The sequence below is a fragment of the Atractosteus spatula genome, chromosome 19 (genome assembly GCF_055471065.1).
Source record: "Atractosteus spatula isolate fAtrSpa1 chromosome 19, fAtrSpa1.hap1, whole genome shotgun sequence".
In the NCBI taxonomy this organism is placed as follows: Eukaryota; Metazoa; Chordata; class Actinopteri; order Semionotiformes; family Lepisosteidae; genus Atractosteus; species Atractosteus spatula.
The window spans coordinates 13,099,375-13,116,907 of NC_142724.1; the positions used below are offsets into that span (position 1 = coordinate 13,099,375).

At 42.5% G+C, this 17,533-nt stretch overlaps 1 protein-coding gene across 1 annotated transcript; it reads left to right on the forward strand.

The window, feature by feature from the left end:
- The first annotated feature begins 8,010 nt into the window (after positions 1–8,010).
- Positions 8,011–8,961, forward strand: LOC148818113 (fibronectin type III domain-containing protein 11-like). The gene has a single exon (XM_088937199.1). The coding sequence runs from the start codon at positions 8,011–8,013 to the stop codon at positions 8,959–8,961; it is 951 nt and encodes a 316-aa protein (XP_088793325.1).
- Positions 8,962–17,533: the final 8,572 nt, after the last annotated feature.

Below are 17,533 nucleotides of genomic sequence, written 5' to 3' on the forward strand. Positions count from 1 at the left end.
GAGCACTATTGCTGCCGTCACATCATCCAGGTGGGGGCTGCACACTGTTGATAGTGGAGGGGAGACCCCATTACCTGTAAAGCTCTTTGAGTGGAGTGTCCAGAAAAGCGCTATATGAGTGTAAGGAATTATTATATTTATTCTACCTCTTACTCTTACCTTCGAAAAAGTAGGTTCTCGCCTGTTCCAGTTCCTGCCACGAGGTGGCGACAACACCCATTCAGTCTTGCAACAGAGGTCTCTGCGGGCCAATTGCTGTAGTTTAATGTCTGATTTTATTGGTATGTTGGTTCTATTTCCAACATCACTGAAAGGGGGGAAACAGCTATTGTTTGTATTTATTTACTAGATGATAACGCATTTCATGTAATTAAATAAATTTGGCGACACTTCGATCATCATCATTATCATCGTTGTTATAATTATTGTTGCTACTACAGTAAATAGAAATGTAGCGTTTGGGCGCCCTGCACATCATCGTGTTTGATGGTTTTCTGTAGTGGCAGAATGACCTCACAATGCTGTCGTGCTCGGTAATGGTAACTATAGTGATACAGGCCTAATCAAAACACTTTTATAAAAAAATAAATCCCTTTAATGTGTAAACAGTGAGGAAAATTTGGTAGCCCATGGATTATAATAATTTCTAAGTACAGGTGATGCTCACAATGAAGGTAGGAGAAACAGATGCAAACACAATTCAAAAGTTTGCCTTCGCATGAAAGTGACAGACGAGTTATGTCCTCATACATATACAACTGTATTAGACCGTGTTATATTATATCCCCAAAAAGATATGTTCTCTGTTCGGGCGACTAGAAAATGGGATATTTACAGTAGGCATCCGATAGTGGTCAGCTGTCCCAAGTTCACTCAAGATGTTTATTGTGATTTAACGACGTTCGCTCAAGAATAGTGTTTAGAGAGCTCATATCCAGCTTGTTAAACACGGGTCTGACTTATTTAATGTGTAAAAGGTGGAATTATGTAAGTCTCAAAACGGTTCCGCCCCTTCAGCGAATGTGAACAGGTGCTAATGAATATTCGCACCCAGGGTGCGATATGTGTGCGCTCTTCATACAGTCGGTAAACCCGGAACGTGTTGGTGGTTGTCTGTGTTCGTGCGTAAGAGTGTAAACCGTGCTATCATCCTCACGCAGCTTGTCCTGATCCGAACCAAGAAGCTGCATGTCGAGTCGTGTGAGAATGTTGCAATATACAGTACTGCCTTACCGTGGCGGTTAGCTTCTGCCTAATTTCTCCAGAATGTCTGCAACAAGCAAGTTTTTTTTTTCGCTTTAACTCAGAAACGGAAGGGCACACCTTTCCTCTGGCTCGCGGTGCGAAACAACTTACCTCTTACACGCATCCTGTGCAAATGTGAAAATATACAGCTAATATCTCTTTTTTTTACTTAAAACCACAAAAGATAAACTACACACAATAACACAGAAGTGCTGTAGTACTGACACTTTTGCAGACGTCAATAAGACACGAGCCGAAGTCAAAATATACTGTATTTATTCAATGCGGTTTATTTTTATGGCTGCTGTTTTTGCGTAGGTCTCGTTTATTTGTATGCCCTGCGAGGCCAAGCAAACAGAATGGGGGAAAAAAAGGTTTTGTAAATAGGGACTGGTGTAGCTAGGAGATCCACCGGCAAGCTGCAACGTTACTGGGGGGGAAAGCAGTAGGTACAGATGAACACGCCTTAGTCTTTTATAGCTATATCCTAGTAACTAATCCCCTTAAGGCAGAGTATGTAGTCCTGGTCTATTTTATTTTCACTGTTCACTGCCCAGAGCCAGTGATGTTTGACTTAAATGGGTCTGTTTCACACCTTGTCTATTTTTATAACGACCGGTAATATAAAGTGGTCTGTTCACAGCTGCTGAATCAGAAACAGTACTGGACACCCCTGCCAATGTCTCACTTTGTGCAGCATAAGTTTTTTTCTTATCCTGTGAGAAATGTCAGCACAGAACAGAATGCAGATGTAATATTAGCCCTCTGAATTCACTGCTAATGAATTCTTACACCACTGCCTGTGTGGGTTTATTTAATTTAGTGTTTTAATGATGATAAGAGCAGGTGGAGACTGAATCATGTTTTAATGATGGTCTTTTCTGTACAGTATCTCTATATGCATGTATTGTTTTAGAGGTAGTTCTATTCTGTGTGGTACTGTCACAGATGTTCTGATTTCTCCACTAACCACAAAGACATTTTGCAATGCCTGTGGCATGCTGTTGTGAGCCATCTGGAAGAGGTATACTAAAAATAGCTATTTTCATTCTCTATAGCATTCCTCTCTTAGTTGTCTCTACCGTTAGGTCTACTTGTACGGTGGCCCTGAAGTGCCAAATGAAACAGAAGATAGTGTTTCCAGGAAGGGGGTCTTTTATAGATGAGAGGTGTGTGTATACCATAATATACTGTGTGAAGAGTCATGTGCATTTTCTAGGAGACACCATTCTCACACACAATTAAGAGACACCAGTTATCCTAGGCAGCATGTCTGTGGGAGGAAACTGGAGAATCTGTGGGAAGCTCACACGAGCAGGGAGAGAACATGCAAAGTCCATTGAGAATGTGCTCCAGGCTGAAATCAAACTCATCATCAGAGCTGCAAGGTATGGGGGCATTTCTGACCAGCAACGTAGCATGGCCAAAACAGGGTGTGCACTCAAGACATCACCTAAAATGTCCCATGTGCCTTCCCAGAACAGCCAACACAACGGCAGAATTACTGCCCAGAAGGACTGGGGCAGGGTTGCAGAATGGCATTTACATCCATCAGCAGATAATGGAAACCGTTCAGGGAAGCTCACATGATTCTCCTTGCCTCTGAGGAGTCAAGTCCCAGTGATCTGTGGTTGGCTATCATGGAGTGGGAGACTCTCCTGGGCTGTGATGAGCCAGCATGCCCATGGGCCAAGACCTTACTCTGTGTCTCACTCCCAGATGTGTCTCTCCCACTGTGCATCAGAAGAATACGGTTCCCCTTGCTTACACTGGTGCTCACTCAATAGCTCAGGCAGGTTCCCCACAGCCAGGTCTTCTAACCCTGGACACAGGCTCTGCCACCATCAGCTGGGGTCTGGCCTCTGAACATCACAGTTTCAGATCCAGGGCTGTGAAACCGTTACAGTGCTCATGTGCCCTCTACCTGACACCAGTATGCATGCAAGCGGGCCTTCTTATCGGCCTTGTGCGTGGCTTAGGACAAAAACCAGGTTGCATGTTACACCTCCAGAATCCTCTACTTCTTACATTCCCACCTTGATTTGGTATAGGAGCTCATACCTGGTTGGGTTAAAGGCCCTTCCTCGTTGCAGACGATGCATTCTTTTTCAGAGAATCAAAGGTGTGAAGGCAAACCATTGTTTTTCACACCTTCACATAACCCATCCTTTAAACTGAATAAGAATTGTTTGTTAAATTGAAGATGATGCTTAATTTTCCTACGCACCATTAAAATAAGGCTAGAATATCATTATATAAAATAATTGTAACAGTATATTGAATAGTCAGTATTGTGTTTATTTTATTTTACTGCAATAAATGCACCACCTTTAGCCCCTATTTATCTGTCTTCTTTCCATGTTGGGAAAGGAGCTTCGGATGGGCTGCGGGTCTTCTCACCAGGAATGCACCTGAAGCCTCCGATCTCTCCCAGTTCCAGACATTACTGCACTCCATTTTCGGACAAGTTCACTCCCAATACCTCACCACCTCACGTCTTACCACATTTTCACAAGGAGCATGTCCCCCGCAGGAATACGTGACTGCTACCGGTCTCCCCTCCCTGTTTTGAAAATTATTCACGCAAAGTGTGTCTCTCCCTTTCTTGTGTTACTTTAGTCAATGCTGGGTAAATGAGGAGATTGACAAACCCTGCAGAGCAGAATTCTTGTACTGTATTTTCTGTGTCAGGATCTTACTGTACATCCATCGCAATGTTTACATTTTTTAGAGACACAGACCAGCGCATGAGTCTGAGCTTGTTACATTCAGAATGATGTTAGGGGTGGAATTTGCACAGCTTTTCTGAGTCATTTTGTTAACATTTAAGAGAGTAATTACATGCCAGTGTATTCTACAGGGATAAACTTTTATTACAATGAATGCGGTTCTCAACTGCTGCCAGCATTTTTATTCCTACACTAAAAGAACCATGATATCAATTAATGTTTCCATTTAAAATGGGGCACATTAAAATACACAGTAAGAATACAATTTAAAGCTTCTCTGGAACACAGTGAACAGCTACTTTGAAAGCCTGTAGCAGGCAAAAAGATCTTTAAAGTAATATATACACGATATAATATTTTTAATTTGTAATTAATACTTAGGTTTGTGAAACACTTTGTCCTATTTGGTAGGGATCAGTGGATTTTATTAATGGAAGTTCTGGAGTTTCATGAAGGTCCCACAGAAATGTCCATAATTATTCGAATGCCTAAAATGTTCCCAAAAGAGGTTTGCCCCTAATTGAACATTTATCTCTGTGGGTAGAGAACCTGGCTCAGAAACTGCTCTATACTCATGTGTTTCCTAGTGAGGATCTATTCAAGCATACAGTATCTGGGTGTCCTCTGACTTTGAGAACTTCAAAGTGCAGGAAATCCAGATGTCGCTAATTTCCTCGTGGTTTACTGTAACAGTACTGCAACCTTTTCACCCTTCATTTTCTCATTATTGCTCTTAAACTAATGCAAACAGCAAATCTTTTGCACTGAAGCCCATTTGAGTCATAACTGGTGCACTGAAACCAACCTGAACAACTCCTGGCTGCACAGTGATTAAAATTAAAATTGCCACCTTTGGCTCTTGACCAGAATAATGTCTCCTTTTTGGGTTTTATAGATAATAATGCCACAGTTCATATTGCTCCATAAATCCATTTTGATTAAGCTTGTTAGCTTGACTGGGCAGATGTTTCCCTTTGTGTGTTTCTCAGTTATCCTGTATTGAAAGATGAAGGAGTTACTGTAGATCACTCTCCCCTTTCTGGTTTTTAAAGCTTTTAAAGATTTGGCAAGGTATGGCATATATGTGTGCATGTTCATAGGTGTGCGTGGGCACGCATAAAGAGCAATCCATTTCAGTCACATAAGGAATTTTTGAAATTAGCAAGAAGTTGTGGAGAAATAAAAAAAAACAACACATAACTATGTAATAATTACTATGCAAAGTAACGCATTATCTCTTAAAAGCAATTTCCCCCAACATCTTATTCTCATTTTAAAGAGAGCACATATTTCAGCTTCTGAATGAATTTATCGAAGAGAATGGCATCGACTGGATAAAATGTGTCGGAGTTTGTACAGACGGTGCTAGAGCAATGACAAGCCGACACAGCGGTGTAGTTGCACGAATTAGAGAGGTTGCTCCAGAAATTAATGGACGCATTGCAACATCCACCGTGAGACCTTTGCCGTCAAGAAAATTCTCTTTCCCCAGTACTGTCTGTAGGATTGTTGGCATCTGTTAGGTTGAAATACAGTAATTATCATGTTGCTGCTGGCTGTTCCATTGTTACATGTGTTGTAGTAATGCAAACAAATATCATGGGAATTGGGTAAATTCCTTTAAATTCATTTATAAAGATCCAACACGGTCAAACAGCCCTGAGTGTCTGTGTTCAAGGTACACAACATTTAATCTACTGTTGAATATGACATATGGTAGTGAGCACTAAATCTGTTTCGCAGTATAGAAGACCCCAAACAATAGATACCTTACTAATTGCTAACCACCAATTTGTTTTGAAAGATAAGTAGGTTTTATGTAGTATATAAATGCAGACAAGAATTCACCACCTTTTTTTAATTCCTGAGGAAATCACAAGAACCAAAGTAAATAAAAGTATACAGTTCTTTTAGAAAATGAAGCAGGTGTCTCTGAATATTAAAAAAAGATGTGTTTAACCAAACCGGACAACCAAATATTTAACATTTCCAGAAGCTTCGACTTTCACAATTCTAACCACAAGTACTCCTGCAAGACTTCAAATAACTTTTTTAGACCTATTCCTGATCAAGATAGACCACAATACAGTATGTGTTTGTAGTTGTTATGGAATCAGTAATAATGAACAGCAGTATTGCGAGACTAATATCTATCTTTATCTGCCACAGGTTATAGAATAATACGGTTTTTCTGCAATCCTTAGTACTGTATGGCATGCTTCCACTTTACTGAACATCTGTGATGAGTTCAGTTTTCTAACTGGGCTGTGTTTGCAGTCTGTGTACTCGGGTCTGTCAGCTGTGTGTTCATTCTGTGTATGTTACTCAGTAACAAGAGTTCATGAATAATGAAACTGTATGTTTTAACAAAAAGATTTCCTTTTATCTACAGCATTTTTGTTTCTGTTTGGTTGGAAGCTGTGTCAGTGAAGGAGTGAAAATACTTAGTTATTGTTGGTCTTACCAATTTTTATCATAATTTAGGGGTAACTTCAAACATCCTGTCTGATCAAGGCTGTAGCTGGATTGAAAACGGCACACATATTTCAGTAATATGTAGTGCAGTGATACAGTACTATCTTTAGAAATCTTTCTTTCTAATTTGTTTGTTAGTGTTTATACTTGCAGTATTGAACAAGCTTCCAGCTCTTAGATTCAGTAACAAATCTGTCTTTCCCTAAACTTGCCTTTTAATTCTGAAACCTCTTTGTTCCCTTGTTGTCCTCTAACAGCAAAAGAAAAACTTCAGTGATTTGGGTCTTTCTACCAAAAAAACTAAAAGCCTGCCCTTGCCGCACCCTTACTGTATGTACCTTGAGAGATAAACTAATCCCACAGCTGAGTCTCATCACACAGGAATCCAGCTAATCAGTACTTTCTTTTGCTACCTGAAAATGTTTGGCATCTGGAACAAGTCAGAGGAAACTACAGGGGTATAGTAAGTAGTGACATCTCACATCTCTTGGCCCAAATATATATATATATCAGCCCTGATTTCTTCACAGGCGAGGGTTTAGTAAGAGAGGCAGGAAACCGGAACTGCTGATAGTTGTATTGGTTTTTTCCGGTACACAGGCGTGTTATAGTCACTCAGAGGGGATAGGAGGGGTAGGAGGCAAGAGAGGGGAGAGAGAGTAACGGCTGCTGCTGCTCAGCTTGGGGGTTTGGCACGGGAGAGAGAATATGGGGCCCCATATTTAAGGAGGCAAGGAGAGAGGAAATGAGTGTGAAAAATAAAAGGGAAAAAGACCAGCGTTCAGAGGCTCCCAGACAGATCACTTCCAAGGGCAGACCACTACAATTCCCTCTATAACAGTTCCCCACACTCTGTCACAGGAACCTACTGTGTACAAACCGGTGAACTGTGGCTCTCCGTAACCATTACAGGGCCACTCCTGTTCTAGAGAGTCACATCTCTCAATATTGCACACCTGCTCGGTGGCTGACAACTGGAAAATCCCAGATAATTAATCTTGTGTCCTTAGTCTTTATCTGAGGCACATTGAAGAGCCATTAATAAAGATTAAAAGGTTTAGAATTTGGCATATTTAACACGGAGTGGTAGAAACAAAAGGTTTACAATTCAAGACTGTACAATACTTTATACAAGCAGCACACAGCAAATATTGGAAGTAAGGAGGATCTGAAGGTACAGGTATAGTCCAATGAGGTAGCTGCCAATGAGACACTGGGGTTTGGTTAGAGATGGACTTGTGTTCATGTTTGTAGGTATCGGCTCCCACTACAAGGTGCAAGGGAGGAAGATGAGGAGGGTGGACTAATGGGGAGGCACAGCTAAGTGGAAGGTGAGGTGAGTGAGAAGGACGAGAAAGGGTATAGAGAGAGGCAAGGGATTGGAAAGGAGGGCCTAGTATTTTAACTGAGTCATTTAGAGCTGGAATTCAGTGAGAGCTGTGGTTCCCCAGGTCCAGAAATGAGACCCACTACTAGGAACCGTGTTTGAGAATCTGACAGTAAAAGCCCTCTATTACCACGTACTTCTCTTTAGCAGGTATGAAATAAAAGCTTCCAGACAATGGCGCTAAACCCTGAGCTAACTGAAGCTCGTCCGGCGAAGAGGAGACCTTGCCCGAGGGAGAAGTTGCAGGCTGCAGACACCTGGAGGAGATACACAGAACAGAAGAACAGCATTCTGGGATTCATCTCTTCCCAGCTGAACAACGAGGCCCTGAGAAAGTACAAGCTGAGGATGAACGTTCTGAAGAAGTGCTCGTACTACTTGGAGGTCCTGCGCAAGGATTTCCCCCATGGGGACCACAGCTACGTAATGAGCTCTACTATTTTCCACCTGATCGATCCCTGGAGGTTCCAGAGGATGAAGAGGATAGGCACCAGCCAGGTGAAAATCCAGCTCTGCCTGCTTGACGAGTTTTATGAGCAGATGAGGAGCGGGAAGGAGGAGTTGGAAGGCATCACGAAGACGTACGACCTGAGTGCCTTCCTGTCGGAAAGAGGCGTTCTCCAACACAAGCTCTCCCAGATCTCCAGAGCCCTCTTCAACTTCAACTCGGTGATTATCCCTGGCAGGCTGCACATGAAACACAGGCTGATCTCGGACATGGGAAACGGCAAAAACCCTCAGGTCGGCCTGGCTGTGACCGTCAAAATGCCGGTTGTCTTCGACAAAGAGCAGTCGGTGGCCTTCCAGGACTCCATTAGGCTGAAGTGGGGTGTCGCGGGCCAGGCCGAGCACAACCCCACAGAGAAATTTGAAATCCGCTACAAGCTCCTCAAGCCTGAAACCAAGGAGGAGGGCAACCAATACGGCACCCTCACTGTGGACACCTGTTGCACAGAGATCAGCAGGCTCCTGCCTGATAAAAGCTACGAGTGTGCGGTGAAGAGGGCAGAGGATTACTGTTTGATTTATGGCTCCTGGAACGACACCATCCTCCTGAAAACTCAGGCCAGGCCCACGAGCAGCAGAGCCTACGGTCAGAAGAGGAGAAGATTTTACCAATTGTAGGAGACTCGTGGATATACACCATGAAACGAATAAATCTCTTTTTACCTATAACTATAAGATGGTGATGTATGGTCATTGTAAAAGAATATTTCTATACTCTCCTTCAACATCACACCCCCAGCAGACCCTGTTGTCACTGTAACGTTCCTGTGTGGTGCTGCCTACATACACAAACTAGCCTCTAAGCCAGTAGGCAGCATTGAGTAGTGTTTGGGGGCTCTGGAATTATAACTAGAAGGATGTAGGGTGGAATATCAGATGGATCACTGCTGTTGTGACCTTGAACAAAGTACTTCATTATGATTTCTCCAGTAAAAATGCTTTGTGGTTTAAATGGATGCTCTTCAGTTTGTGCTTGTAAATAAAAATGCCTGGTAATATAAAGGTTTATTATTATATCTTTTGCCCAGGAGTTTTTCTTTGTGCTAACAGATAAAAGGGGAGTGGCTAACAACAACACAGACTTGGACAGGAACTGAGAAAGCTCTTGTTCCCCTATTTTCTGCGTATAATAAGTAGAAAGTACTTCAAACAACAACCTAAAGAGACCAGGGATTGATCATGGATGGGTAGCTTGTTCCATACTGCAACTCTTTACCCAAAGAGGGTAGAACAAGCTCACACTCCAAGAAGGCTCTACAGCTGAAATGTTGTTTCCTTTCTTCTCTTTTCAGCATGGAATAAAACTGTACTTGTTCCTTTAGAACAAGCTGTAGTCCAGCCATGTTGTAAAAATATACCCGCTGGCTTAATTTTTCGTCTTAGTATAATGAGGTTCCGCAAAACTGGAAAAGGTTTTACCTGTCTACTGATGTCTTCCTCACCAGTACTCAAGTAGGTATGCCAGATACACTGCTTTAAAGATGTAGAGGTAAAAAGGACTCTCAGGACACATTAATATGGAACAATATATGATATATATATATATGATCATATATGTATGATCCAATACAGGGTTACAGTGAAGCCGGAGGCTATCCTGGCAAGCTGCGGGCACAAGGCAGGATACACTCTGTTCAGGACACCGGTCCATCGCAGGACACACACAGACATACAGTACACGCACGGGCCAATTCTCCTAGAACCCCATTAACCTACCAGCATGTCGCTGAACCATGGGAGGAAACCGGAGCACCTGCAGGAAACCCATGTGAACACAGGGAGAACATACAAACTCCACACAGACAGTACCCCAGGTCTTGAATTGAACCCCGGGCCCCAGCACTGCAAGACTTCAGTGGTAACCACTGTGCCACCCTAATATGGCACATATTCAATTTTGTTAACTGCAGGTGTTTCAGAGACAGCTCAGTTTAGAGATTACTAACCATTAGTCCCCAAACCTAAATATTTTACAATGCACTGAAGCCACTGCAAGAAAGATATCCAGAACGTATGTTTTCAGTGGCTCGTATACAAGTAAAGTTATGTTTCTCATGATAGATATTGTAAGGGGATGAGGCGCATATTCAGTCATTTCCCAGTTTCTCTGACCTTGATTTTCTGATTATGTTTTGATACCCAAGAACACTTGTCCCTGCTGTCTGGCTTCTTTCTCACACAAGTCACTAATTTGTACTGCATAGTCCAATTCAACCATTTGACTGCTTTAGCTTCCTGAAACCCTTCAATACACAAACAACAGACTTGTGAAATATGTCTTAAATAATAGCAATGTTAATAGCAAAGTGTATTGGACTTTAAAGGGAATCATTAAAAAAATATGCTCAACCTTCAGGCAGATGTACTGTAGTATATGTTGAAGACGTGGGGCTTGCTGGGGGACTGATTTGGTGAAACCTAATGACTCCTTGTCAGAAATATCCAGCTCATATTGCTCTAAAACCCTAACATAATTGAAAAAATGCTGTTTTATGTACTGCACAGGAAATCCCACTAACAGAAACCGTTTGAAGTGACTAACAGAAACTATTTGAAGTGACGGTGAGTTATCTTGCAGTAGCATGCTTTCTGGGAAATCATTAAGCACAGTTGTATCGTTTTTACTGCTCTCTTTGAATTGTTTAGGTCACTATCACGATAACAGGTCTGAAACTCTTCCAGGAGCCAGAAAAAGCACAAAAGGGAATTGAAGATGAGCAAGTCTAAACAATTTCTTATCAAGCCTCTGGAAAAAAGTCTAGCCTGATCTCGTTAGGGATGGCCTTGATGAGCTCCTTCCACGTGTGGAATGCGTCGTGGAATTTGATAGAGTTGATGCAGGAGCATTGGTGCTCGTTAGGGCATCACAATGTGCAACACTTTTTTTCTCTTGTTTTCTGATACAGAAGTTTGGAATTATTTCAGCACATAGATGTCCCTGATGAGAATTCTGGTTTCTTTTCACCAGGGTTAAATGCTACCATTTCTGCCCTGTGCTGCTCATGAGAGATTTCCACAAAGAATTAAGCTTGCTCTGACAGAAAGAGTCAGCAAAGTGGAAATAAAAACATGAGCAAGCACGCACACAATGATTCCTTGTTCTTGGACTGTCTACAAGGCTTAAATAAACAGCTCAGACAGACATTCACAAGTATCATGAGCACCAATTCGACACACCCACTGTTTACAATAATCTCCCCAGGCCGTTTACATAAACTGGTACAAACTGTAAGCTTCTTTTATGAATGAAAGATGGTTTTAACTACATTTACTTAACTACATGCTTCAACTGTATTTGAAACCCAATTTCTGTTTATTTCTGTGAGTGAATTTATGCAGTTTAGCAGAAGATACTAGTCCCATTTCATGCCCCATTAGCCTGTAGCTTCTCAAATTCTTAAGCATATCATTAGATTTAGGTAAAAACACATCAAGGCGTAGAATCCATAATTGCCCCCACATAAAGCCATCCCACTGTGTCCCTGCACACACACCAGTTCTCTCTTCATTGTACAGTAGGTGCTCAGCACCTCAGCTGTATGATTGAGCTGTCACACAACTGCTTTCGTGTTGGGCGTCTCCCTCTCGAGTAGGTCAGAGACAAGATGTCCCTCAGGGTCCCTGCACAAGAGCTTGAGGGGATCTGCCACATACTCAGGGAAAGTGTGGTCTGCTGTCCTCGGGTCATGGAGCTCGGCGGCACAGAGAGTAGGTAAAGGCATGGAGTACTTTAATCATCCGTCTACAAAGGAGCTTTGGAGGGTCACAAAACACTGCTGGGTACTCTCCACCTGTTCCATGGTCTCTGTTTGTGTCAGATATCTTGAGTGGACACGCTAACCTGATGCAGGGTGTGGTGAAGCAGCAAGAAGTGGTGGTGTCCATCAAGGGCACAGTGTGTTCTGACCCCCCCCCCCCCCATTAACACATGTCTGGTGTTGTTGTCGTGGAGACTACAGGCTGTACAAGGAATGTGTTATTCCGGTTGCACTGAGATCACCCTACTGCTATCAGGATGGACCCCACCTAACTAGGCAAATGAGGGGCCATGAGCACCTCACCTGTCTCCACACTATGTGGAAAATACCCCCCCTCCCCCCCAGTGTTGGATTGCCCAGGGCCTACGAAATTTTTAGGGCCTACGAAGGAGGGAAACACTAGTGACTAATGACAAACTAGCTGAAACAACATGCTTGCGATTTACTCTAGGTGCTCCAAATCGATAATCATACTCTATCTAGCGGCTGTTCTAGAAATTAGAAGTATCGAAGTGATGGTCGCTTGATGTGCTCCATCACTCACTTGGTTTAGCATTAGAATAGTTTAAAGTGCATTGTGTCAATCGACGCCATTCAATTGGCGTTTATCCCTCTTTTTGCACATTTCGGAGTGAAAGTGCCTAGGACCTACAATCACCAAAATCCGGCTCTGCCCCCTGCCCCGTGTGGCTTATGTCCTGCACTACAACCTGTGTCATATGCAGGACACAGCTGAGGAGGCCGTCTGTTACATACAGTATATTCCTCAGCAGTCACACTCATACTGGACGTTCATAGTAGTTACAACGTCCTGAAACCAGTGGGTTGCATATTGGAATCCATTTGGTCTACGCCGGAGAATTGTTACTGGCCCTCATAAAGGTGAGTATTTGCACCATGTATCCTTTGAATCTTCTAAAGCGATGCCAACTGGACATACTGTGCTGATTTTAGGCACAGTATTGGAGAGGAGGTGGACAAGCCTCAACAGTCAGTGCTATTTCACTCTAATATACTGTACAGTAACTAGGGTGAACATAGTGGAAATTATCTATAAAATTATCTATAGGCAGTAAAACCTACAGTATAAAATTCAACAGGATAGCTGTTGGCACCTGGTGACTCCCCCCCCAGTGAGGCTCATGAGGTTGTGTTGAATTTCCTCTTTTATAGTTCCCTCTACTCATCCGATCAAAACTGTATGCCTAATTTCTCAAAGAAGACATTTTTGAAAAGAAGAAATATTTCTGGTGAATCTGTCACGGTCGTAATCCCTCTTTTAGAGGGCGCTCCTACCCTTTCCTGTATTGTTCCTAGTTCAGTAGTTTCACCTGTGTCTTATTAAGCCCCTTGGTCTTATTTAAGCCCGGCGTCTCCGCAGTTCCGGGCTCAGCTTTGGACGATGGACGCCCGAAAGCCTACCTATCCCCAGGCTCAGGAGCAGCCCGAGGGCATAGGCTTCGTCCTGACCTCTGAGTCCGGGGCTCGGAGCGCCTGGCCCCGTCATGGTTTTTACCTTCTATGTTCCCAGTTCCCCCTTTCCTGTTTTTAACTGTTTTAATCTCGGATGGACCTCCCGGCATTGGATAATGGACTGCGCTCTAACTACCCCATGTGGACTGTATTGGATTTGTCGCCTCAGCCTTTCCCCATGCACCGGATCACCACCCTCACCGCCCCCTGTCTGTCGACCCGACCTAACCTTGCTGTGTCTTGCCTGATGTGCTTCTCCAGACACTTCCGGATTATACCGTCACGCATAGGGTCCTTAACAACACACGACTTCCGTGACAGAATCTCCCTCTGATTTATAGAAGGTTTGATAGAAATCCTTAAAAGCCAGGTTTATATCTTAAGGCTGCTGTATAAGATTTTTATCTGGCAGCTTGATAGCATTCATGACTCTACTTTCTTCCTCCTTTCCTATCTGCCAAGCAAAATGTCTTCCTACCGGTAAAACACTGGCCTTTTAATGTGGAAAATTGCTCATTCTTACCTTTTTAAGTACGTAGCTCTAAAGATGGGTTGAATCTTCAAATGTTCTTTTCATTGTTGTTTGAATTGACCTTTTTTGAGACTCATATTTAAATATCAAAACTGGCCACACAGGTTCATTTATTTAGTGTGGTAAGAGGTAAAGAAAAAGAGAGTTCGTAAGTAAGAATTAACTGTAAAAATTATTGGGGGAAATTAGTGGGGAGCCTCTCAGTGCTTCGCCATTCCTGGAAGTCTTTCTGCGATATTTTCTGGAAAGGTGACTCCCAGGAAGTAGGAGCACTGTCAGATTCCTGTGAGGCAAAATGCTCAGGAAGATGTGGGCGAAATAACACACATGCAGCAGTATTGTACTGATTTCAGTTGCGTTTCCTGTGATAAGAATCAGCTTCCTAATAATAAGTAACTTCATCAGAGAAGCAGGGATTGGGCTATGTGTGTCAAAAGGGGTTAGACGCAAGTATTTCTTGAACTGTGTCGGCATTTAATGGTTATCAAAGTGCTTTGCTTACTTTTTTCTTGGAATATGGGGTATACAGGAAAACTTTGAGCCGGGAGAGTCCCATTCCTGTTTCAAACCAACTAAAATCTCTTTAAATTGATCAGCCCAAAAGCACCCTTCCCAACAGAGATGAAGTACCAATAGTCCCAATCCATAACAGATGACAGTGAACCAAAGGCTATCTGGTCTCAGAACAATACATCACTGTCTCAGGCCAGTAGCACTAGATGATGATATAATTAAACAAAGAGTGATTCAGGAAGGTTAGAATTCAGTGCACATCATAGGAGTATATGTTATGTTTCAACTCTCATGCTTAATTACAAAATTCAAATTTTTGCTAAGAAACCGGGAGTTGAATATAGATTTCTCGCTAGTGAATGACATGCATACAGAACTCTCTCTCTTCCTCAATCGCATTTCCACTCTTCTCAGAGATGGCCAATCTCAGAGCACATTGTGTACTGTGGGGAAAGAAACATGCAAAGTGTTTTACCTTTCCTCCCTCTCTTATCACCAAACACCACATCCTCTAACTTGTTTCATATTCCTGTTTACAAAATGACCATAAGTTGATATATGAGGTTCAAGGAAATTCATTGTGTAAAATAACAGAATTTAGTGACCTTTACAAGACAGCCTGCCAAAAACGTACGCTAGACCAAAAAAATATTATATACACTTTTTATTTAACGATATTATTTTGTAGACAATTTATGTGGAAATATTTTGTGCAACAAGAATGCTTAAAAAAGCTCTAACATATTTTAATGTCCTCCAGTCCAAGAGCTATCCTGCTCTGATGTAAGACAGACAAAGGTTCTTGCTAATTTGGGAGTAAAGACAAGGAACAATCAGTACAATAATTCAAATTCCATATATAATATAAGACAGTGTTAAGACTAAGTTCTCTAAAAGGAAGAAGTGTGTAATACCTCCAAATTACTGTCTCACTTACAGCTGGATATCACCTTAATATAGTGCCCTGAATAAAACTTCCCTTGAGCCTCAAATGCAATTATTCAATGCTTTCCATTCCTAAAATTTCAGAAATTTCAGAAAGCTGTATATGGGAGATATTCACTGGCAACCCACTGAAAGTAAGAAGGTGTGAGCCTGGTTATGACTGTATATACATTGATCCACTTCAGGTTCACTACATAGTGAATCAGGTAGAAATGTGAAAATTTCCTTCATCAAGTGAATTAAGAAGTGTCTTCAGGAAGACCATATTAATAAACTCACGGTAGTGTTTATCCAGGACACTGGATTTAACAGCCTCGGCTTAAACATTTTTTGTAGTTCTCTTTAAGACTCACAATTTAGCCAGCTATAGAAGGCTGATTTTAAATAAATAAGTAAGTTAGAGACATCCTTAAGTCTCCGCAGTACACAAATCTTAAAAATATGATTAAGTTCAAACTAAATAGTTTTCTTCTCATTTTAAGAAAGTTTTTCTGAAGCTAATTTTCTTTCCCGTTTTTGTTTTTCAGTCTTAAAAAACATGCTCTCCGTCTGAAAAAGAAACCTGAGATAAGGCACAATTCCCGCACAAGATGTCGACTGAAGCCAGTGACGTTCAGTGGTTTCCAGATGTTATCATTTAGAGGAAATGCATGAATACCTAAAGACAAAACTAGGCATACAGAATGTAACTGGTTACACTTGGCGTTGAGCTTGTCTACGACAGGCAATGATTTCATCCCCTTGGTCTCTGCATGATGTTGGAGTCTGATCAACAAGACCGCACAGGTGTAAGGGAATTCGTTGCCGTCCAGGGGAGTAAAGTTGTGTGGATCAGATCCTGGAGGTTCCTGTGCGTCAGTAAAGCAGATCTGTATTTGTCATGTGTAGTTCAAGGTTCTTTTCCAACCCTTTCATCAAGTCCAGGGTTGTGGAGGAGCTGGAGTCTATCCTGCCAAGCAACAGGCATAAGGAGGGATACACCCTGGGACAGGACACCAGTCCATCACAGGGTACTGTCACGACCACTAACCGGCCCAGACCAGCTCCTAAGAGGTCTAATCAGTTCCAGCAGCAGGGTGATAATTACAAACGCCGCCGCACGTGTTAATTCTCATCAGACGCCTTACCGTGCAGCAGGCTGCATTATTTAAGCCTCCCTTACCCGCATATCACTGCTCGGTATTGAGTTCACTTTGTGTTGCTCTACCTAGCGTTTCTTTCCCTTTTGCCTTACTGGATTTTCAGACTTCACCTTTTGCCTTCGGACTTCGGTTCTCGTCTCGCCCCTTGTATTGTTTGCCACCAGTGACTATTTTCGGAATTGACCCTGCCGCTCTTGTTTCAATCACGAACCTGTCTCTCGTTCTGGATTGTTCGCCACCAGTGCCTTTACCGGATCGTGACCTACCTTACGCCTTCGGACTACGACTCAGGTCCTGGATTTGCTCTGTCCGCTTACTCACCTCCCAAGGTCTCCTGCATCTGCATCGGATCCTTTTCACCACAACCTAGCTGCGTTACAGGTACACACAGTCACAAACACCTACACGATCACACTTGTTCTCCCAGAAGCCAATTAACCTTCCAGCATGCCTTTGGACTGTGGGAGGAAACCCCCACAAACATGGGGAGAACACACCAACACAGATAGCAGCCCAGGTCCAGGACTGGACCCAGGGCTTGGCTCCAGCAGTGAAAGGCAGCAATGGTAACCACTGCGACACCGTGCCTCCCAGGTTCTTAACTGGCTGCCAAAAAAAACTGAAATATTGTGACGTGAAATGAAATAGAACCATTACGTGGAACGTCTGTGGCTAACCTGGCCCCAGAAATAAAGTAATGAAGAACTGCAGCCGAGGCGAGTAAAAGCAAAAGAATTCCCAATGGTGCCTTTTAGTATCACAGCTGCTTAGCACTTCCATGAAATGTGAGAACATTTAAACAATTGATTTTGTTTTGTTTGACTTTT